The sequence below is a fragment of the Urocampus carinirostris genome, chromosome 12, assembly GCF_059441175.1.
Source record: "Urocampus carinirostris isolate Australia breed hairy pipefish chromosome 12, RoL_Ucar_1.0, whole genome shotgun sequence".
NCBI lineage: Eukaryota > Metazoa > Chordata > Actinopteri > Syngnathiformes > Syngnathidae > Urocampus > Urocampus carinirostris.
The window spans coordinates 27,316,072-27,338,798 of record NC_142360.1 but is presented as its reverse complement, the minus strand read 5'-3'; the positions used below and the strand labels follow the sequence as shown (position 1 = coordinate 27,338,798).

General features: G+C 39.2%; 2 protein-coding genes and 1 long non-coding RNA gene across 3 annotated transcripts in view; 1 reads left to right on the top strand and 2 right to left on the bottom strand.

Annotated features, from left to right (window-relative positions):
* Nucleotides 1–974: 974 nt before the first annotated feature.
* Nucleotides 975–10,525, bottom strand: ifi30b (IFI30 lysosomal thiol reductase b). The gene is made up of 8 exons (XM_088349401.1): nucleotides 10,503–10,525; nucleotides 10,269–10,414; nucleotides 5,836–6,024; nucleotides 5,672–5,743; nucleotides 3,520–3,609; nucleotides 3,302–3,454; nucleotides 1,571–1,639; nucleotides 975–1,492 (listed from the first exon to the last, which is right to left on the bottom strand). The coding sequence occupies exons 2-8, from the start codon at nucleotides 10,398–10,400 to the stop codon at nucleotides 1,433–1,435; spliced, it is 765 nt and encodes a 254-aa protein (XP_088205527.1). The 5' UTR covers nucleotides 10,401–10,414; nucleotides 10,503–10,525; the 3' UTR covers nucleotides 975–1,432.
* Nucleotides 10,526–13,201: 2,676 nt separating this feature from the next.
* LOC148355385 (uncharacterized) lies at nucleotides 13,202–15,869 on the bottom strand. The gene is made up of 3 exons (XM_088350303.1): nucleotides 15,729–15,869; nucleotides 13,670–13,936; nucleotides 13,202–13,504 (listed from the first exon to the last, which is right to left on the bottom strand). The coding sequence occupies exons 1-3, from the start codon at nucleotides 15,774–15,776 to the stop codon at nucleotides 13,220–13,222; spliced, it is 600 nt and encodes a 199-aa protein (XP_088206429.1). The 5' UTR covers nucleotides 15,777–15,869; the 3' UTR covers nucleotides 13,202–13,219.
* Nucleotides 15,870–19,617: 3,748 nt separating this feature from the next.
* The window catches only part of LOC148355383 (uncharacterized), a 41,209-nt gene continuing 38,099 nt past the window's right edge, over nucleotides 19,618–22,727 (top strand). Inside the window, exon 1 of the long non-coding RNA XR_015852259.1 lies at nucleotides 19,618–19,885. This is a non-coding gene — a long non-coding RNA (uncharacterized LOC148355383). The remainder of the gene's footprint in view (nucleotides 19,886–22,727) is intronic.

Below are 22,727 nucleotides of genomic sequence, written 5' to 3'. Positions count from 1 at the left end.
CTTTGCATTTGTGTATTTTACTTTGGCCATTTTTTAGACATTGTGAATGAGTTGTAAATGTTTGACTTCTCTTCCCAGAAGTCAACCATTGTGCACACTTACGCATGATAATCGTGCTTACAAATGGAGCTCCATTATGCACAACTATTTTCAGCTCTGATTAGGATATGCATTTCAAATATTGATAAATTCATTTTGGGTATTTCATTGGCTAACCAATGTGTCAATCATAATTTGAAACAGTCACTATTGAAGTAGGACATGTCAATGATCTCAATACAGGGTTTGAGAGGCTATGGCAGGCTAAGGACCGTGAAAAAAAAGCTTGCAATTGGTGTACAGTGGTGTCAATGGAAAGGTCAGAGGTGTACAGCCATATTGGAAATCACCTCTCGTTTGTTTGTTTATTTGTAAATAGAAATAATGCGGCGAAATAACAGAACAAGAAGCAACGTCCAACAAGCAGAAAAGTTTAAGGCGGATCTCTATTTAACTGTCGGCATTAAGATGTGTTTTTGAGTAAATATTGGACATGCTTGGATTCCCTGGATTCTCATGAATTGTCACAGACCAGAAACTGACACAGGACCCAATAGTGCTCGTTTTCTCAGTTTTTATTGATAAAGAGGGAGAGCAGGGCTTGCTTCCACGATCTGATGGCTGACGGACAAAAGGAGCGAGCGGTGCGGAAGTGGTTTACAGAACGGGACGTACTGCTGATAAGATAATCAGCACATCCAGACGGAGGACGCCGGCGTTATTTTGAGAACAAGGCCCTGATGACGTAAAGACGCTCGGTGTTGTTTTGAGTGTTCCTGACATCGCGACGCTCTTCTCCAAGAAGGTGAAGCCCAGGGGGCTTCATTGGCGCGCCCACGGGAGGAGTCGGCACGCCATTATGCGGGGAGAAAATGGCTAAAGGACTTCAGAAGAGGGCTTCCCAGAGACTCCAACTAACTAACTCGGCCGTTTTCGATGGAGTACTCTTAGTTAAATTGTTACAGAAATTAAATCTGCCCGCGTGTGAAAAAGTCCACTTTCTTGTTCATCTTTTCCCTCAAGAAACGAGCGCGCATAAATTGTTGGGTGAATGTCAGAGTCAGATAACTAATTCGAACAATTTGGTAAACGCTACATTTTGATATTTAATTCCCAACAGGAGTAAGAGTACAGTTTCTTCTTCACAAATGTACTCAGGTAAAAGTAAAAAGTACAGTTATTTAAAAATACTCCTAGAAGTACAAAATGTTTAAAAACGTAGTCAAGTCAATGGAACTCGCTACAATCCACCTGTGCCTAAAATATTCATTTGTTAAAATTTGGGTCTATCTTTTGGTGCCCTCTGGAATTCAACAGGAGAGAATACGGGCAAGGAGGAATGTCGAAAGTTGTAACGTCGCCTCCATGCTTGAGGTTTCTTCTTTTGTGGTTTTCAGCAGAAGCCTCTGTCAAGTCGGACCGGAGCGCCAGTGCAAGCCGGTGGCTTGACGCCCTGCAACGAGACGAAAGCGCAATCGCCGTCCGTTTACCAAAATGAACCAAAATCATCTCATCATGTTTTCATTGTCACCTTGTAAAGTCGGCACACCAAATGAAAGAGAGAAGACATGGCCTCGTCTTCATTTTCCTTCGAATATTCCTGTCAAACAGTTTCATCTTTAGTCACTACTTTGGCTTGGCCCGCAAGTCAAACTACGCTTTTAGGAGGACGGAATAAATAAATACGAATTCATGTCTGGCAGACAAATACATGAACGCATGCATAAATCACGTAATACCTCAATATATGATGAAGGATTTTATATTTTATTTATTTGACTATTAGGGATTTTATACAATTTTATACAAGTTACATTTATTGAATGCAATGAAGGTTTTTCACAGAGAAGGCTTAAGGTCAATGACAGGTCGTGCCGTTCCGAATGCGAATGTTTTGTTTAGTTCTGTTAATAACAGGAATCTGAGAAAGCCAGACGCATTTTGAGAAGCGCTTTGCTGAGTTTTCTTTAGACATTGCGACGCCTTTCGGCGAGGAGGTGGTGAAGCTGGCACCTGGCCTGATCCATGGGAGGAGTCGGCACGCCCCATGGGAGGACTAAGACTAATTCGACAATAATTCGGCTAATTCGATGGAATTTACTTAGTTAAATACTTTAAGAACATAAATCTGCCCCCGCGTGGAATTGATGGTCTCTTGTACATTTTTCCATAAAGAAAAGAGCATGCATTGTTCGGTGAATGAAGGTTATGTTTGGTTAATGGAGTCAGATAACTAATTCGAATAATTTGGTAAACGCTACATTTTTTAATAGTTTAATTCCCAACAATGACATACTGTAAGAGTGATTTATTTATTTAGGCATTTATTTATTGAGGATTTTATTTTGTCGAGTATTTTGTCATTTTTTGTGTTATTTATTTATTGAGGAGTTTATTTTGTTAGGTAGTTTGTCGTGTATTTTCTCATTTTATTATTTGGTATTTATTTTGTCCTGTCATATATTTTGTCATTTTTTTTTGCCAATTATCTGGTCATTTATTTCATGATGAATAACGTCATGTATTTCGCCAGTTATCCTGCCGTTTATTTATTTCAGCATTTATTTTGTCATGTATTTTGTGTGCATTTTATCATTTATAAATTTGTGAATTTATGTTGTTGTGTAATTTGACGTGTACTCAGTCAAAAAGAGGATTCAAATGACGGACGGGCTAGGTCAAAAAGGCTGAGATTTTAACCTAATGGTTGATCGACAGGTCCACTTATCCACTGCAATGTTTTGATTCCCTCCTGCCTTCTCATTTTAATTTTGGGTTGACAAAATACATGAGGAAAAAATAGCCGCAATAAATAAATGACAAAATGCTTAAAAAAATGAGTATATTTCATTTATGTCATATAAATAGGTATTACATGATTTATTTATGTTCCTTTATGACACATGTGTTCTCTGTCTTTCTATTTTTCATGAATTTCTTTCTTCCTCTCCCTTTCTTTTCCCCCTCTCTCATGACTTTTTATCCCTTGTTTCTCACGCTCTCTCCCTTTCTCTTTTTCTTTCTTTGTCCTGCCCTCTCTCCTTTTTCCTCCCTCTTTCTCTTATTTCTTTATCTCTCTTTTTTTTTCTCTTTAATCTACTAGTCCGGGCCCCGACAGAATGTTTGTTCTATCGTGTGGCCCCCGAGTTAAAATGAGTTTGACACCCCTGCTTTATGACATGGCATATATTTGAAGGTATTTCTCCATTTATTTTTCAACATATGGGAGGATGGGTCCTTTATACGCTTTTGGCTCTCTTACCCCATCCAAAGTGACCCAGGGAACGTGCACGAGCGGCGGGCTCAGTGCTCTCGTCTTGACAGCATTGGCGTGCATCGTTCTCCGGCCCAGGCTGCCCTTTGCGCAAGAATCCACGCTGGCCCAGGAAACGGTGGGCGAGTACAACTCCAGGCACTATGGCAAAAATGAGAGATTTGTTTCACTTGAAATAATAGAACACAAAATTAAGAAAAACTCACTGGCCGGGCTGCACCAAGGACGTCTGCGGCGGATTCCATGCAGTAGACGGTCTGAAAAGCCATAGGGCCGGACAAATGGAGAATGCAAGCCTGAGGGGCAATTGAGGAGAAGGTAGTGAGCACATTTGGACACAAAACTCTCACTTTTTGTTACATGTTTACACCATTATGCCCTAATGCGGGAGTCCCCAAACTTTTTCCTGTGAGGGCCACATAACTTAGGGGCCGGGGGCAGTTTGTAACAGAAAAAGTGTGATGATTGCATGAGTGCCTAAATGTAAAAATGTATTGGACATCTCACTTGCAAAAAAGATAAAACGAAATAGAACGATACATCTGACCCGCAGTTTTCTTGAATGTACAGGTATAAATAAATGTTGTACTGAGTTAGAGTATTGAAGTACTGATAATATGCTAAATAATTTATAGCTATGTATAGTATTATACAGTAGTGCAAAGAGTGCAAGAGGAGCAGCTAACCAGATGTACAAAACGGGCAGTCAGGTAAACAAGTCATTAAACAATAACAACTGTAACAGTAATTCATTAAGGCAGGCATGTTCAACCTCCGCCCTGGGGGCCAGTTACGGCCTGTGATCACATTTTTACTGTGCCCCCCGCCTCTGTCATAAAATTAACAATATATGACCTGCCAGTTATGTTGACAGCAGTAAAAAATACATGTTAAAAAATGAATAAACCATTATTTCACCAGATGATGGCAGTATCCCTTTGGCCACCTTGCCCTTGGCTTTCTGTGAGGATTTCTGACATGGCGGTTGTAAATAAAATAGGAAAGTTGGCTGTGATGGCTGCTGCTCTCGGGACAAGTGGAAATTGGAGTATTTTTGTCACCAAAATCTTAAAAGACTGCGTCTGTCGGATTTGCCAAGAGGCTTAGGCTTTTTTCAAAGAATATAATATCAAACTGCCGGACAAAACATGAAACATATTTTGTAGGTAACAGGAAACTAACGCTGTGAAAAGGTAAAGCAACTAGAAGCTGTTTCATGAGAGCCTGCGGGTCAAATGAAAATGTTACAAAGGCCAGCTACGAGGTCGCGACGCTGATCGGCAGGCACTGCAAACCTGTGACAGAGGGTGAATTTATTAAAGAGTGTTAACGCATTTTCAGCTTACCAACTCTGGCCCGTTTTCTGAAAAGTTTGGACACCCCTGCAGTAATCCATTAAGGCAGTGGTCCCCAAACTACGCCTCCACATTTGGTCCGGCCCCCGGAACAATGCCATTTTCATATATGTGTATTTATATTTGATAATAAAGTTGGACTTTTGCAATAAAATGTTCCTTAGTTATGAACTATTTTCATTATTAACTATTAGTTAGTAACTATTTTATACGGGGCAACAAGGGTTGCTGACTAGTTAAAATGTTATATTTTGGTGTTGTTTTGTAAAGCAGAAAAAAGTGAAGTACCAGTATATCACCACTAGATGACATAGTCTCACAGGTCAGAAAAGGTTGTTTGGGGCAAGTCTCACGGGACCTCACGTGATTTAATGAGACTTGTTCAATAAATCACTCTTAATGGCAACAAGTAAATGGTGTCGTGTGAGACTGACATTTACCATCTATTTTGCAGGTGAGATGTACAATAAATTTTTACATGTAGCCACTCCTGCAATCATCTCACTTTTTCTGTTACAAACTGCCCCCGGCCCCTCATCAGAGAAGGGAAAAGTTATGTGGCCCTCACATGAAAAAGTTTGGGGACTAGTGGCTTACAATAATGTAGTTCTGTTTTTGGCATTGGACACCTGCAAACAAATCCGGGGTAGTTCGTTATTTTGACTATTATTGCTCACTGTTGTTCGTTATTTTGACTGAGCTACTACTACTGTTTACATCATTGTCACTATTGGCGAATATTGTTGTTGTTCTTAATTTTCAAACCCTTTAGGGTGAATCTGCTTTTTGTGACCTTGGAGATTTAATAAAACAAGAGGGCTCAGAGGACAACATTGCAAGTTCCAAATCTGTTGATGTCTTCTCTCCTTCTTTTGAGTGTATACTACCAAACCAAACAGAAATCTTACACTGTAAGGTCGGCACACCAATAGATTGCATGAATAATTTATAAATTTTTAAGTCTTTTTCAGTGTGAAAAAAGCTCTAGTATGCTTTTTCTGACCTCAATCATGTTTACACGGCACTCTGACGCCCCGTGCTGGCATGTAACGGTAGTGTTGCCAGACACCAGCTCCTGCAAAGTAACACAGACGTAAAAATAAAGAGTAAATACAAAAGAATGGAATCATTTCCTCGTCTTAAATGATCACAGAGAAATGTGGGCACCTTGGCGTTACCGTAGGGCACCAGTGTGACCGTCATTATTTCCTGCAGCATGGACCAAGTAGGGAAGAGCTGCTGCGTGAGGAAAACACGACAGGATGGACACAGACTTTCGTAGTAAAGTGTGACTGAAACCGGGGTAACTGCATCCTTTGGACGTACGGCGCTGAGTTCCATACATTGCTTCTGGACCTACAGCGGGGAAGGCCGCAAACAAACATGAAGAAAAAGAATAAACAAACAAAGTTGAGAGTTAAAGGTACTCAGCGTAAAGGACCACACTAGTACTTTTATAGATCCTTTCATAGCCACAGCCAAAGCTGGAGGCAAAAGAATACTGTACGCTTGAAGTTCGGTGTCAAAATGTCATGTTGTGTGTTTGTGTGTCAGATTCGGAGGAAAATCGTTACTAATCATAAATTGAAGTTTTAGAGGAAAAGAGACTCCTGATCAAAGATTCGAAAAAGAGACTTGTGGATGCCAATCCATCCATTATCTGACGATATGCTTATCGTTTGCAGTAATTTGTGACATTTTTACAAAAGAACTTTGCATGCACATTGTTTTAAGGACAAATTTCATGGAAAAAATGGCCTCAAAACTCTTAACTAAAGGTGGAAGACAAATTGTAAATATTTACATTGATTTGGGACACAGGATTTGGCATTATTATCATTTCATACATTTGATGAAATCATCAAATGACACAGAGTGAAATCAAATGTGCTGAAGAATTCGCTTTTGTCTAGAGAGTGTGTTTGGCAGTTTTTTCAATTTTGTCTGAAAATATATGATGTGGCTCTCTCAATTTATTTTTAAAACATTTTTTGCTTTTATGACTCATTGGGTCAAAAGGTTCCTGACCCCTCTAATAGACCATAGGTGTCAAATTCCCGGCTCACAGGCCACATGCGGCCCGGCGTACAATTTTATCTGGCTCGTGAAATCATTTTTTATATCTGATACAATGGTCCAGCCCTTTTGGTTTTGTTGACTCAGCAGTTTTTCCCAGAAAGACATTCCCCTCTTGTAGCCCAGAATGACATTGTACATCAACATAACCTTTACAGGCCGTCAGGTAGGTTACCCTAGATGTGTAAAATTACCCCCCAAATGACTCAGCCCTTTTGGTTTTATTGACTCAGCAGTTTTTCCCAGAAAGACATTCCCCGCTTGTAGCCCAGAATGACATTGTACATCAACATAACCTTTACAGGCAGTCAGGTAGGTTACCCTAGATGTGTAAAATTCCCCCCAACAAATGACTTAACTCTTTTGGTTTTATTGACTCAGCAGCTTTTTCCAGAAAGACATTCCCTTCTTCCAGACCAGAATAAATTTGGCCAAAATCACAAACTTTAACAAGCAAATAGGTAAGTCACTTTAGAGCAAAGGTGTCAAACAGGTGGCCCGCGGACCAGATCAGGCCCACCAACGGTTTAAATCCGGCCCGCAAGACAACAGTGAGAGAAGCGCAAGAGGAAAATGAGCTGTAGTTTTAAATATTTCCACCGGATGTCACCAAAGCCAGTTAACACTTGCAAAACAATTGTGGTAGTATTTCTCCATTTCTCTCTGACTCACTTCTTTAGTTATTTCTCCCTTTTTTTCTCTCTCCTGTTCACTCTCTCTTTCTCTCCCTTTTTCTCTTTTCTCTATTTCTCTCTCACTCTCTAACTCTTTCTTTTTCTCTGTCTTGTTCTCTTTCTATTTTCTCTCTAATATACACTTGCATTCTCTTTCTTTCTATTTTTATCTTTCTTTCTCACCCTCTTTCTTTCCCTTTTTCAATCTCTCTCTTTCTCTCTGTCTCTCCCTCTCACCTCACTTTGTCTCTTTTTCTCCTGCTGACTCTTTTTCTTTCTGTTGTTTCACTTCTCTTATTCTTTTTATCTTTCTCTTGTTTCACTTTCTTTTTCTCTCTATATTAATTTCCCCCTTCTTCTCCATTCATATCTCTATTCTGCTCTCTCTTTTTCTTTCACTGTTACTCTGTCTCCCTATCTGTTTATCACTCTCTCTTTCCCTCCCTATTTCTCCCTCTCTCTTTCTCTTAAACTTACTAGTCCGGCCCCTGTGAGATTTTTTATAGCATTTGTGGCCCCCAGCTAAAACGAGTTTGACAGCCCTGCTTTAGAGGGTAATAACCCTACCAAAAAGGGAAATGCTTTTGTATCACAACACAAGAGACTCTTATGGTGCGGAGCCATTCTAGTTTGTCTTGTGTTTGTATTCCATAACACACAATTTTCATGGAGCTATGGTGACATAGACCATTCTTCTGCACCTAAAACAAAAAACACCTTATGCATCAGTGGCAACTCAATTTGGGAATTTAAGAGTTGCTACACTAATGAACGTCTTTTCAGTTAACTTTAATATGTTGGCAAAAAAGGAATAGGCATGGACAAAATCAATATAGTTGGTCAGGAATTTGCAAATCAGTGGCCCGCCAACAATAAAAGGCAAGCAAAAAAATCTAAACGTGGAATTGGAAATCTCCTCCTCCTCCTCATCTGCACCGCTTATCCTCAGTAGGGTCGCAGGGGTGCTGGAACCTATCCGAGCAATCATCGGGCAGTACGCAGAGGACACCCTGAACTGGTTGCCAGGCAATCGCAGGGCACACAGGGACAGACAAGTCGCTCGCTCATTCACACCTAGGGACAATTTGGACCGGCCAATCCACCTGAAATGCATGTCTTTGGAATGTGGGAGGAAACCGGAGTGCCTGGAGGAAACCCACGCAAGCACGGGGAGAACATACAAACTCCACACAGGAAGTCCGGTAGCTGGATTTGAACCCCCACAGGAGGTTCCCAAGACCTTAGAACTGTGCCGCACACGCGCTAACCACTGCGCCGCCGTGCTGCCCGAACTAGAAATCTAATTTTTTAATTTAGAGAATGGGCTCATTGGGTCACATGCAACAGCACGGGCCTTTTAATGTCCGAGACGTGGTTTCTCATTTGAACTCTGTTTTCGTTTATAGCAGTGTTGTTGAATCAGGAAGAAATGATTCTTAGAAATTAAAAAAACATATATGTAAAAAAAAACTGTGTTCTGCCCCCTGTAATATATCTTCTGTAGTAGACGTAATTGACGTTTTGACCACTAGTTGGCAGCATGACTTTTTTGGTTGAAACCTTCACATTTGCGCCAAAAAGAAGACAAAAATCAGGGAGAAATTTGATCTTGGTAGAATGTTTACGAGTGAAAATGTCATGGTCGCCTTGGCGACCGGTCTGCCCCGCCCCCTGGGCACCAGCTGAAGCAGTTCAACTAATTGCGTGTCTGCTATTTAAGGCTGGATTGTGGGTTTTGCGGGTGCTGGCCCTTTATACCTTTTCTGTTCTGTCATGCCTTGTCCTGTTTAGTTGAGTTGGAAGAAACCTGTGTTTGCACGTTTTTGTTAAAGCCTGTTTGTTCTGTCTTGTCCCTGAGTTTTGGACCACTTTTATTTTGGTAAATAAAAGTTTTTGATCGTCACGCAATTGAGTTCTCCCTTCCTGCCTCCTGCCCCCGTTCTGGTCCGGTCACCCCTTCCATTCCGTGACAGAAAAGGTAAATTAATTAATTAACAATATATATGATATTACCAGGGTTGGGTAGGGTTACTTTAACTTGATTACTTTCAATTACTTTTGGATTACTCCAATACCAAATATGCTAATAAAAGACAAAAGAAACTAAATATGAATCAAATTATGACTCACAACACGTGGTAAGCTTTCTCTCCTGGCTTTGATCTCTTTGATATCCGACAAAACTAACATAAAATGCGACCGAAACTACATTAAAATAAATCCAAACAGCTTGCCAGCATACTTTTTGGCGCTCCATGTATTCCGCTACTCCCCAAGCCTGCACAAAATTTAGTAATTTTATTCAAATTTAGTTTCTTTTGTATTTTGTTAGCATATTTGGTATTAGAGTAATCCAAAAGTAATTGAAAGTAATCCAGTTAAAGTAACCCTACCCAACCCTGGATATTACGAAACACAATATAACATGTTAAACTACATAAATAAACACGTTGAAAAAAATATAGGGTGTAAGATTTTTTTTGTATTTTGTAAGGGAAAATACGACAGTTTGTAAGGGCATGGAGCCCTGGAGCTTGACATGTATGCTTTAGCCTCTGGCAGCACGATAACTAAAGTAGCTAGATACGCTACGGAGTTAGCATCCATGAGCACTTCCGCTAACAATGCAGTGCGTGTGACGTCACCATCCTCTTTAGCGCAAGAGAAATTCGACGGCAATTAAACAAGAGGTGACTAAAAGTCACAGGAGACGGATAGCAGTCATATTTAGTTGGAATTGTGAACCACCTGATTAAAAACATTAAATCCCACCCAAAATGCTGTAGGTTTTAACTCGGCCAAGGCTTTTCATCCTGAAAACGTGAATTTTCTCGATGTTGTAAGTCTCACCTTGCATTCAACAGCAATCTGCAGTGAGTGACACCACTGCGACGGAGGGTATCGACAAGATGGCCTGGGGTGAGACGCCACACAGCTCCAAACGTGGCCGAGGAGAACCGTCACAAGAGTTACGAGCTTCATTCCTGCGCAGGAACCTGACAAAAATCAGTTCAGGGTGTCCCAACCGAGAAAAGAAATAGAAAGAGTACGCTCTCCGAACTCGAGGATAACTAAATTACTTACCACCATCAGATGACCACTTCAAAGTGGACGCCACTCGTGATGTGTTCAGGGTCCATAGTAAATTTTACATGCCGTGAATAATAGCAGCCAAACATTAGCTGCACCGCTTATCCTCAGTAGGGTCGCGGGGGTGCTGGAGCCCATCCCAGCAATCGTCGGGCAGTGGGCAGGGGACACCCTGAACTGGTTGCCAGGCAATCACACACACAGGGACAGACAACTCACTCGCTCGTTCACACCTAGGGACAATTTGGACCGGCCAATCCACATGAAATGCATCTTTGGAATGTGGGAGGAAACCGGAGTTCCCGGAGGAAACCCACGCAGGCACGGGGAGAACATACAAACCGCACAGTTAGGCCGGGAGCTGGATTTGAACCCACGCAGGAGGTTCCCACGACCTCAGAACTGTGCCGCACACGCGCTAACCACTGCGTCTCCGTGCTGCCCTAAAGCAGGGGTGTCAAAGTCATTTTAACTCGGGGGCCACACAATAGAACAAACATTCTCTCGGGGCCCGACTTGTCGATTGAGGAGAAAGAAAAATAGAGAGAAATGTTTGGCAACTTCTGACACCGTGATGTGTTCGTAAACATCGGAATCGTTCCGAAATTACGGATATTACACAAGGATGCACTTTTCAGGAAATTAAATGAAATGATCTGCATTTATATAGCGCTTTTCAAGTCATGACTTCCCAAAGCGCTTTACAGCGTGCTTCACATTTCCCAACAGCGGCCGTGCAGCCATGTAAGGCGCTAACCTGCTTATTGGGGGTATTAGGGGTTAAATGAAATGAAATGATCTGCATTTATATAGCGCTTTTCAAGTCAAGACTTCCCAAAGCGCTTTACAGCGTGCTTCACATTTCCCAATAGCGGCCGTGCAGCCATGTAAGGCGCTAACCTGCTTATTGGGGGTCTTAGGGGTTCAGTGTCTTACCCAAGGACACTTCGGCATGTAACACGGACAAGCCGGGATTCGAACTGGGATCCCTTGATCCCAAGACGAGCGCTCTACCTCCTGAGCTACTGCCGCCCCTTGTCAGTGTCTTACCCAAGGACACTTCGACATGTAACCCGAGGAGCTGGGATTCGAACTGCGATCTCTTGATCCCAAGACGAGTGCTCTACCTCCTGAGCCACTGCCGCCCCGACACCAGTCTCGCCATTTGACTCATCTGTCTTCATCATAAGGGATACAATTTCAAATCGGGCTTAGAACCTTGCCCATCGCACAGGAGTAAATCACCATGGTAAAAAGTGGTTATTATATTCTGCTGTCGTGGTTAATGGTATTTGTTTCAACACAACTGCCTATAAACTGCCATGCACTTAAGTGCTTCTTGCTGCCATTCTGCCAGAGAAGGGAGCGTGACGTTTCGTGGAAACAGTCAAAAAGTTTGCCGAATTTCTTGTTTCTGGACAACACAGGCGAGCTTATAATGCCCCCAGGCGGCCCAAACTAAATCTGCTCTTAATAAGTGTCCTTTTGCAATAAGCTTCAGTGCTTATTGAAAGACAATTTACTGCATGTGTCAAACTCACGGCCGACGGGCCACAACACCGGCCCGGCGTACAATTATATACGACCCGTGAAATCCTTTTATATACATCTACTATAATGGCCAGGGTCTATGAAACCATGATAACCTTCAAATTATACTCGGATACCTAAAACCACAATGGCCGAGAAAATTATGTGAACTGACATTGCCGGTAAACCCGTGTGTCTTATTTGTGGCCGTCATTAAGGAATTTAATGAAAAACGGCACTACAAGACAAAACTTCAGAGTAAGCTGAAAAACCTTGAATCCAGAGAAAAGATTCAGAAAGTTGAAAGGTTAAAGAAGAATATGAAGATGTTTTTCACTAAATCAAATTCCCAAAAGTGAAAATCACCAATTTTATTTATATTTTCCGTTTTTTCATATTTTCATTTTTATAGTTTTGACAGGAGATATTTTTATGGAGAGCGACAATTTTAATTCATTTAATGTTTAAGTTTGTTTATTCTGGAATAATATCCCTGACTGTATTAATTTTTTTTTTTTTTTTTTTTTTTTTTAAAGGAAAGTGTATTCAATAAATATTTATCCTGTTCGGCCTGCGACCAAAGGCGTGGTTTGAGTTCTGGCCCTCTGTATAATTGAGTTGGACACCCCTGATTTAGTGGCAAAGGAACATCTGGTGGAAGAAACGAGTATTTTTTCTTAGGGGAAAAAAATAAAACCTCTTTTATCAATAACCTAAAGTTGGAGCAGTTTGTTCTCTAAATATATTTCTTACAGAATAGCTGCCAGTGCTGAATTAATATTTTCATCTAGAGCTGATGAAAATAAGTCATGAAATATGACACCGGTACTTATATTAATTCATAATTTGTATTTATAATATTAATTCAAATATTTTGTAGAATAGTAGGAGAGCAGTTTAATGTATTTACACCTCATCAAAATAGATATAGTTGTGTATTTTGACACAATGTAATGCCATTGTCATCATCTTCAGTGGTGATGTTCCAGTTGGAAATGTGGTTGAAAAAAAACAAACCCAAAAGCTTTGTGATACATCATGAAGAAATGTGGACATCATTGAATAAATTACATTTATTTATTGTTCATGGGAAATAAAATAAAAAGATAACTATTCAATGATATGAATACATTAATGAAAATAAAATAAGAATAAGTGAGTCATTAGGCAAGTAGGATTGGTCAACTGGTTAAACAGCACCATTTGAATGTCAGCCTTTTGCAGAAGGACAGCTTCTTCTTCTTCTTTTTCTCTTGATTCTTCTTTTCTTTATCTTTCTTTTCACCCAGACTTTGCATGATGTTCTTCTCTTCTCTTATTTCCTTCTTTATTGCTTCCTCCTCATCACACCAACGCTTTTTTACTTCCCATTCGGCGGCATGGTTGGTTTTATAATTATCGTCTCTGTCGCCATTTTCTTTCTCTTTTCTTCTCCATCTTTCTTCACCGTCAGTGTTTGGTGATCTCTGTTGAAATAAAAATCAATGTTAAAAATCAATTCAAACTACTGATCCGTGACAGTAACGGCCAGTAACCCGAGCCTAATGCACACATGAAATCCCATTATTCTATGCACAATAATCACATATATTAAAATGACAATATAATTTATAAAGGCTTTTGGAAGGTACCCGGAAGTTGCCGTTTTCGGACATAGAACATCCGTAGTGGCGCTCTGTGTTGTTGGAAAGTCGCAAGATGATCCGTTCGGCCTCCATCAAATCCTCCAGTTGCCACTCAAGCTCCTTGGCTCTTTTCTCCAACATGAAGAGTTTTCGTCGCAGCTTCTCCAGCTGTGAGGCCTTGGTGCTGAGCAGCAGGGCCAAGTGCAACTCCCGTGGGCTCCAGTTCCTCTCATCCTCAAAACAGGTTTTGATTTCTTCCAACGTTGTAAAATCCTGTGGAAACAACAAATTATACCATGATAGGGCATGGGAAAAACAGTATTTATTTCATTGCGATTGGAATAATGATAAAAACAATTTTGTCTCTATTGATTCAAATTACATAACTGAAGTCGATTGGAATAATGATAAAAACAATTTTGGCTCTATTGATTCAAATTACATAAATGAAGTCGATTGGAATAATGATAAAAACAATTTTGGCTCTATTTTTACTTATTTTCTTTTTTCGCCATAGATTTGTTTACATTTGCCACAACCTTCCTCTGCAGTCTTATTCAACACACACACACACAGACACACACACACACACACCCTCACTCTAACTACAAAACATGACTACACGACCGAAAGCTTTGCAAAACTGACCGAAAAGTGCCATGTAATTAGAGTGCAACTAACGAGACAACATCAACAAACAAGAACATACTGTATAAATTAAATAAAGTGAAATAAATCGATTAATGTAATTGGATGTGTTGGTGTGTGTGCCCTCTCTTTCACAGCATCCTTTCAAACATCCATTTTTTTACTTGATGCACTAATTCACATAAGACTGACATTTACATGTACACTATTTCCCGATGGACAAATTGTGTCCAGCTAATGAGGCGGCATTAGCTCAGGAGGTAGAGCGCTCGTCTGGGGATCAAGAGATCACAGGTTCGGTTCCTGGCTCCTCCGTGTTATATGTCGAAGTGTCCTTGGGCAAGGAACTGAAACCCTAATGCCCCCAAAAAGCAGGTTGGCCCCTTGCATGACTTGCATGGCTGCACGGTGAGTGTGTGTGAATGGGTAAGTGTGAAGCACATTGTCAAGCCCTTAGGAAAATCTTCATTGACTTGAAAAGCGCTATATAAATGCAGATCATTTCATCATAATTTTAATCATTGACACTAAAGAGAAAGAGGGGGAGGACAAGACGGCCCAGATTTGTAGGGAAATGTAGAAAGTGAACCTTTGTGTGTCTAAAATAATATTGGGTTCTTAGAGTGCTCTTAATGCGAACTAAAACAAAGCATATATGATCTGCCATATGAAAGAGGCTCTGCTCAAAACACAATATATATACTACAAAGTTAAAATGGGAGCACTTTTTTTGTTGGACTACAAGCAACTACCTGATCCTAATTTCTTTTTGCAAAGTTAAATTGTTCATTTATCATAAAGAAAATGTAGTAAATGTATTTATATTTAGTTTATGTTGTCATTTATTAGCATATTTCATTATTGAAGCAATCCAAAAGTAATTGAAAGTACTCAAGTTGCATTGATTTGATATTATTGTATTCATATTACGTTACTGATTACATGTTTCAACAGTAATTATGAAGAACCTCACTTCCCCAATAAGTGTAGCCGAAACAAGTGCACCGTTTTCCAGTGAGTGAAGAGCAGTTGAGGCCCTGAGTTCAACCAAAGCCCTACGGGAATGGTGCCAACGCGCTAAATTGCATGGCCGACAATAAAAAATAGCCTTTCTGAATAAGCAGTTAGTAGTTTCCCTTTGCTTATAACCGTCCGTTTTAATGTTGTTTGACATATTTTACGAATTCGTCAACGTCAGAATGGCAATGCATCCCTAAATTGGAAATGTCCCCAAAGAGACTTATATTGACTTGAACATTGGTGATGACTTTCAAGCAAAGCAAATACTAATACATTATAGCGTTTCAACAGTTAACAGTTAAAAAACGATAATGGCGAGCATCTATACCGCAATCACAATACTCTGAGAGGAAGGAACATAAACGAAATCGTTTAAATACAGTAGGACGTTACTTACCATTTTAACGTGTTTTGGTTTTTCTCTGTGCTCGGGAACTGGTTGCATGCAAATGTAGAGTTAAAAAATGATCGTGAGTTCTTTTAGTAAACTTCAAAATTTAAGAAACGTGCCAGATGATCAACAACACATGAAAAAGCCAAGACGCTGATTGGCTGGAGTCCTTGAGGCCTAATGGGCGCGGACCGATTTGTTACTTGCCAATCAACGCACTGTACATGAAAGAGCCGAAACGCTGATTGGCTGTTTTTCTGTAGGCGCGGTCAGGTTGTCTTTAGATGACTTTTTCTTGGTTAACGTTACAGTACTTGTTTTTCTGCGTGTAAACGGGATGAAAACTGATGTTGAATGGGATTTGTTTTTTTATTAAAGAGACAGTGTGTAATATTTAGTGTCTCCTACTGGTACAAAAAAACTGTATCCAGTCAAAAAAAAAACAACAACAACAACAACAGCATTGATTTGAATACCAGGCAAAAATACGTAAACTATCATACTAATGTTGATTTCTACAAAAAATCACACATACCTGTCTAGCTCCAGGGCTCCATGCCCTTACAAACTGTCATATTTTCCCTTACAAAATACATAATAACCTTGTACCATTTTTTTTTCAGACGTGTTTATTTATGTAGTTTAACATGTTATATTAGATAGATAGATAGATAGATAGATAGATACTTTGTTCATCCCCGAAGGGAAATTCACATTTCCAGCAGCATCCCTGAGCTGAGAACAATCGAGAACAATCGAAAATAACACGGAGCTGCTGGAGTGGCTGCCATTCGTGACGGCGCCGGAAGAAAAGATTCAATTTGAATCATTTACAAACAAACAAACAATTGAATCATGTACAAACAAACTAAAAAAATTCTGATACTGATATAACCAGATAAAACTAATTTTAAGTTACCTGTCCAAATGAATGTTGTGCCATCTCACCTTTCCCACTCTCTCTCCTGCAGTAGGCATGTTTTGGCCCTTCATTGTTTAAATCACATGCTAATCGTCATATTTGAGGATGGAAATGACTCCATGTGACTTTTTGTTCAGTATTGTGACCATTTTGGGGGTGTCACCTACCTCTCAAGTATTTACTGTATACTAAGTGTTTTGGTGTAATTGGCGTAATATTTTTAATGTGTTACATTGGCTTTGTTTACATCCAGACAAAATTAGGTTTAAGATCAGAATATTGTTAAAAGTCGGGCTTTGTAAGCCCATGTAAACGTGCAGAAGAAGCCAAACATGCTCTTTTTTGGGTTTCTAGAAAACCAATTCAGAGAGTTGAGTTACTCCATATATAAACAAAATGCTGGTTGATATACCGGTAAACACATTTGATTTAAGAATTCAGCAATTATTAATCTACATCATTGTTTTATTTGTTTAGTAAAAGGTGTTAACTAGTTATGGAAACAGCTTTTTCTGATCAATCCAGAAACAAGAGTTGCTAGTCCAGCTAAAAGGGGATAAGAGAGTGATGAACAAAAACTGAGACAGTACTAAAAAATTGTCCAAAAAAGTGTTTTCATGTTCATTTAAAGCTACAGGAAGTTCATTTTAAGTGTACAGTAAGTGGTTATATTGTACATGTGTTTCGTTATATCGTATATATTGTTGATTAACATTTTGTTGTGAGATCCTGAGTTGCTCGACATGAATGAGGTTTATTATTAAAAAAAGTTCAAAAGTGAAGTAGCTTGGACGTTTACTGAAGAAGGAAAAAACACATGCAAATATAATTAAGTAGAATAATACATTTTCTTATTCAAATTATGAATTCATTTTCTGCATTAAATTATTGTTGGTAATATACTGATTAAAGGGACAACCACAAACCCGTCTTTTTTTCATTTTCTCCTTTTATACTTCCTTTTTTTCTTAACTTCTTTATACAACAATAATGATTCGTAATATAATGCAAATCAAAGCCGTTTGAGAGCCGGCTCTCTTGAATGAGTTGAGCCGAAAAAGATGGTTCTCTAAAAAGAGACGGACTTCCTTTCACTACATAACTGCCACATGAAATCCGAGGCGGCAGATGCATGCGCACAGTAGCATCAAACCGCTCCTTTTGTTTGCAACGAAGAAAAAAAACGATAACAAGATAGAGGCTACCGCGGCGAACTCGTTTGACTTGATTGATTTGCCGTTTCGTGATAGTCGGTGTATACATACCGATGGTACCTATAATTGCCAAATTTGCATTTTTCCGTCCAGATTTTCTTGTACGTCGTACACGTCTTAATGTGCATGATTAACGTACTTTGTATGGCAAAAACGTATAGGTTGACAGGTATGCATTTTGCAATGTGTTTTTGAGCATTTTTAACACTCAATTTAGCTTCACACCCTGAATTTATTTAGAGTTTGAGGGCTTGCTGTAAGATAATTTAGTGGCAAAGGAACATCTGGTGAACAAAGTTTTTTTAGGTGAAAAAAAACCAATACCTCTTTTATAAATAATAATGAAAATAGCTTAAAATTGGTGCAGGTTTTTCTTTAAATACATTTCTTACATAAGAGCAGCGTGTACTGAATTAAGATTTCAAAATACAGATTGTGAACATAAAAATCATGAAGTATGGCACTGTTAATGTACTTAAAATCATTCATACCATGTATGTTTTTGGTGTATTGTCAAATAAATAACCCCCCCCCCAAAATGCGACTGATACTCCGAGTGTGACGAATACATGTTTTTTTCTTCTTAATTATGCATTTTTGGCTGGTACGACTTCTACTCCGGAGAGACTTGTTGTCTGGAAAATACGGTAAACAATTTGAGTAAACAAAAGAGAAAAAAGAAGATAATAAGCCGCATGGGTGTAACCAGCCCGTATTTGATGATGCTCAAGCACCCATAAATTCAACCCAAGCACCCTCAAATAATTCCTTAAAGAGACAGTGTTTAATATTTTTGGCTGTGGCCACCCTGAACTGAGTGAAAATGTAGCTTTTGCAATTAGCGGTTAGCTCTTATATTGTCTAACATTTGCTTAGAGGCTTTTAGCGGCGACCCGAACAACATCATTAGCAATTAGCTTTAGTAGCTTGTTTCATTTCTAACATTTATCAGTCTGGCTTGTTGTCAGAATTTAGAATTTAGATTAATTTCTACCCATTTGACCTTGACACCCATGGCCTACAGGGAACTTATATACTTATCAGCCATCTTGATGCTAAGTATAGCCCTTTCTTTTTCTTACTCTTTTTATCACGTTTTTTTACGTTTCTTTTTCCCCCGATTTCTTTTTTTCTTTGCTATTTTTCCCTTTTCATGCGTTTTCTTTTTTTCTCTCTTTTACTCACTGAAAGCATTGAAGGAAAATCGGTGCATTTTGGTTACTTTGAGTCTCTGTAGTCTTTTCTTTTCCTTGTACCGTACTTTTTAGGTTATTTGTTTCACTTCACCATCTAGTGGTCAAATATTACACCCTGTCCCTTTAAAGAAGCGACCACCGAACTAAAATAAGCAATGTGCAGTCAGGGGAGGCAGGTGTAATAATGGAAATATAAAATTAAAAGAACAATACATTACATTTCTATATTGATTTAGTGTTAAAATTTAACTTCACAAGTATTTATATTTTCTTTTTGAAAATCGCCGAATAATGACATTTACCCTTTTAAGTACGTTCGCTGTAAAATCTGGTCACAACTTTTTTGCTGAGTAAAATAATATTCAATTAAACTAACAGGACAGAGTTAAACGTTTCGACTTGAAACTAACATCTGGAACTTGATTTGAGGGTTAAATATCTCAAAATTGTCGTTTATGTTCTTACTAAATTTTATATTGAACGACCAATATTGGCCACGATTTTATTTTGTTATTCAGCCGCTAGAGGACGCTGCTTCCTTGTGTGGGCTGCTTCTGCTACACTAAGCATTCATGCGACACAAATGACATAAACTTCATCGTCACGCTTCAATTAGCCTAGTTCAATGGCTCGTATTAAGTTAAGAGCTCAAAAACTGTCGGTCTTTCTAATTGAAATTTAGTTAAATTGAGTATTTTTTGCTCCCTGCCATCACTCAAAACTCAAACCGCCGCTGCGTGAAACTTCGTCACTTTTAGCGAAGGACGCGGTGAGCTTTCGCTCTGCCATTCATGCTAACAAGACGACTAAGAATTCAACAGGCAATTTAAGGTAAGGGAATGATATTTGTTTCATTTGAAATGTGAAATTATTTACGTGTACAATATTATAATGAGTCTAATGATTCCCGTGCCGCACAACAAGGGTGACGCAGTCACTACCGCCGCCATTTTTACAATTACAATTGACTTTATTCAGACTAAATTGATTTGTAAAGCACTTTTCAGGCAAAATATTGCCACTCGAAGTGCTGTATGAATAAAATCCCCTCCTTGATCCCCACTCCACAACTCAAACAATACACAGACACTTATAATGGTTGAAATACAATAAAAACAAAATACAGTGTAATAAAATAACATATGATTATGACAAGGCACAGACCAAACATGTGAGGAAAGGGATTCGGGGGGATGGCTTATTCTCACTTGTAGGCTGGCTTCCCGCGGACTCTTCAAGTCTTAAAAGACGTTGAATTCGTATTCTAAAAGTAAGGCCTCAAATGGCATTAAAACGTCTTAAATCCGTCTTTCAACGCCAACACATTAATATGATTCATATTTGTTTGAGCTAAAAATATTTGGTTTACATTTATAATTTCTCATTTTTATTAATTTACAAGTTTACTGTAGTGGCAACATCGCTTGACCTCATAAATGGAACCATCAAAAGAGTGATGTGGTTTCAGTCGGGCCATTCAGAGCTGATGCATGTCTTGGGTCTAGCCACAATACAAATAGCAACTTGGGTCTATACATTTGACTATAAAGGATTTTGTACGATCAAATACAAATTACATTTAAATGCAAAAGATATTCACTGGCTGGGCTGTGGGGCGAGGTCAGTGCAACTTAGTGGAGAATGATGTTTACAGAAACAGCGGGAACTGGGACGAAGGGCTGATATGATAATCAGCACTTCCCGACGCAGAGGGGCCCTAATGATGTAGAAACGCTCGGGGATGTTTTGACCATTCCAGACATCGAGGCGAGGAGGTGGAGCCCACGTGGGGCTTCTCTGGCACGCGGGTAGAAGATGGCCAATAAGAAGAAAGCTAAAGTTAGTTGCAGACACACATAGCAAATGGGAGAAGAGTGGGATGTCTTTTCACATGTTTGTTGAACTGTATAAATGATCCTGGAAACATCGGGGTGGGAGAGTCGTCTCCGGAGGGCACACTTACATCTGCTGTTGTGAATAAACCTGCCCGTGTGCAGAATTCCAGACTGTTTGATTATTTTCTTTGATTCTCTCTCAAAAAACCAGCACGCATGATTGTTGGGTAAATTTAGAAATCCAACAGTATTTAATGAGTAGTGGCGGTCTGCCAAGTGTTTTTTGCCATGGCTAAAAGCTGTGCTAGGTCATTTGTACTAGGCACGATGTATTAGGTGCAAGAAATATTTTTTTTGTTAGTTTGAGTTGTTTTTTTACGACTTGGTCTTAAAATTGTTTTCAAAAAGGCATTACAAATCTTTTGAAAACTCTTGAATTAAACGTGCCTTAAGCTTTAGGAATCCTGAATAGGGATGGCAACAGATGACCTCAGGATTTTCAGCCATTGAATTACACCCTACCTGTGTGGGCCCCTAATATGGGAAAACACTGAAATATAAAAACAGATACAAAAAACTGCACAACCAAACATTAAAATCTGAAATTAAATGTAAAATGTGTTACAGTAAAAGTTTACAAGTTATTCAGTTGAAATCAATATTAAAAAAGTGGGTCTTTAGCCTCCTTTTAAAAATAAAAAGGGTTTCCGCAGACATGATGTCCTCTGGCAGACTGTTCCATAGGTGAGAATCAAAGTGGCTGAATGCTGCTTAACAATCCATTTTAGTCTTCACCCTGGAAACAGTCAATAAACCGCTGCCAGAGGACCTTTACAGACCGCGAGGGCTGATATAATAAAAGCAAATCAGATAGATGGGATGGCCCAAGACTAATAAGACATTTTGTAGGGCATTTAGCTGTTTATATCCATGAGTACTTCCTTAAACATGAGTGCATTTTGTGTGACGTCACGTGTCCTCTTGAGCGCACGCGGGACAGTTGGGCATTTACGAGACTTATACGAGTCGCATTTAGTTGGTTATGTGAGCAATCAGACAAAAAACATCAGATTACACCGAAAAATTGGAATTGAGCATTAAGCTTTGCAGTGTGAACGTAGCCATAAAATGTCAACAGTGAACATGGATTATTTAATGAGCTTCCATTTAAAGGATTCTTTGACGATGTACAGTCAAAACATGGTTTGTTGGGGTGACACCTTAACTGTAAACTGTAGTTAAAAATGTACCGTACAGTAACTCAAGGAATTTTAGTGCTGCAATAGGATTCACTCACGCGATCTAGGAATGACATGGACAACATTTGCATGTTATAAATTTTGTCTCCGAGCCATATGTACTCATGAAAATATTCATATATGTTTGCGAGATATTGGTTCCCGACCCCTGTTTTTGTTTAAAATAGGACAATATTGTAAAGCAGGAATGTCAAACATACAGCTCGCTGGCTGGATCCGGCCTGATGGACTATTCAAATACAACCTGCCGTTATTTCGAATATGTCAAAAAAAATATCTAGCTCATTTCTATCAAATTTATGATTTTTTTTTTAACAGATAAAAACCTTTTTTCTGCCGCTGCAGGGCAGTAAAAAGTGTAAAACAGCTAACGTCCAGTGTGATTTTATGTAAAGACAATATTGTGCAGTATTTTCTCAGCTTCAGTAGGCCAAGCCTCGGAGTTTGATCTCTTCTTATTGCCTATTGACTGTTGAAACTCCTGCATACGTAGGCCGAAAAATAAAGCATCGTACAGAACTGAAAAACAAAGCTAAATATTTGGCATTGACATTTTAAAACTCATTTGGCCCCCTTGAA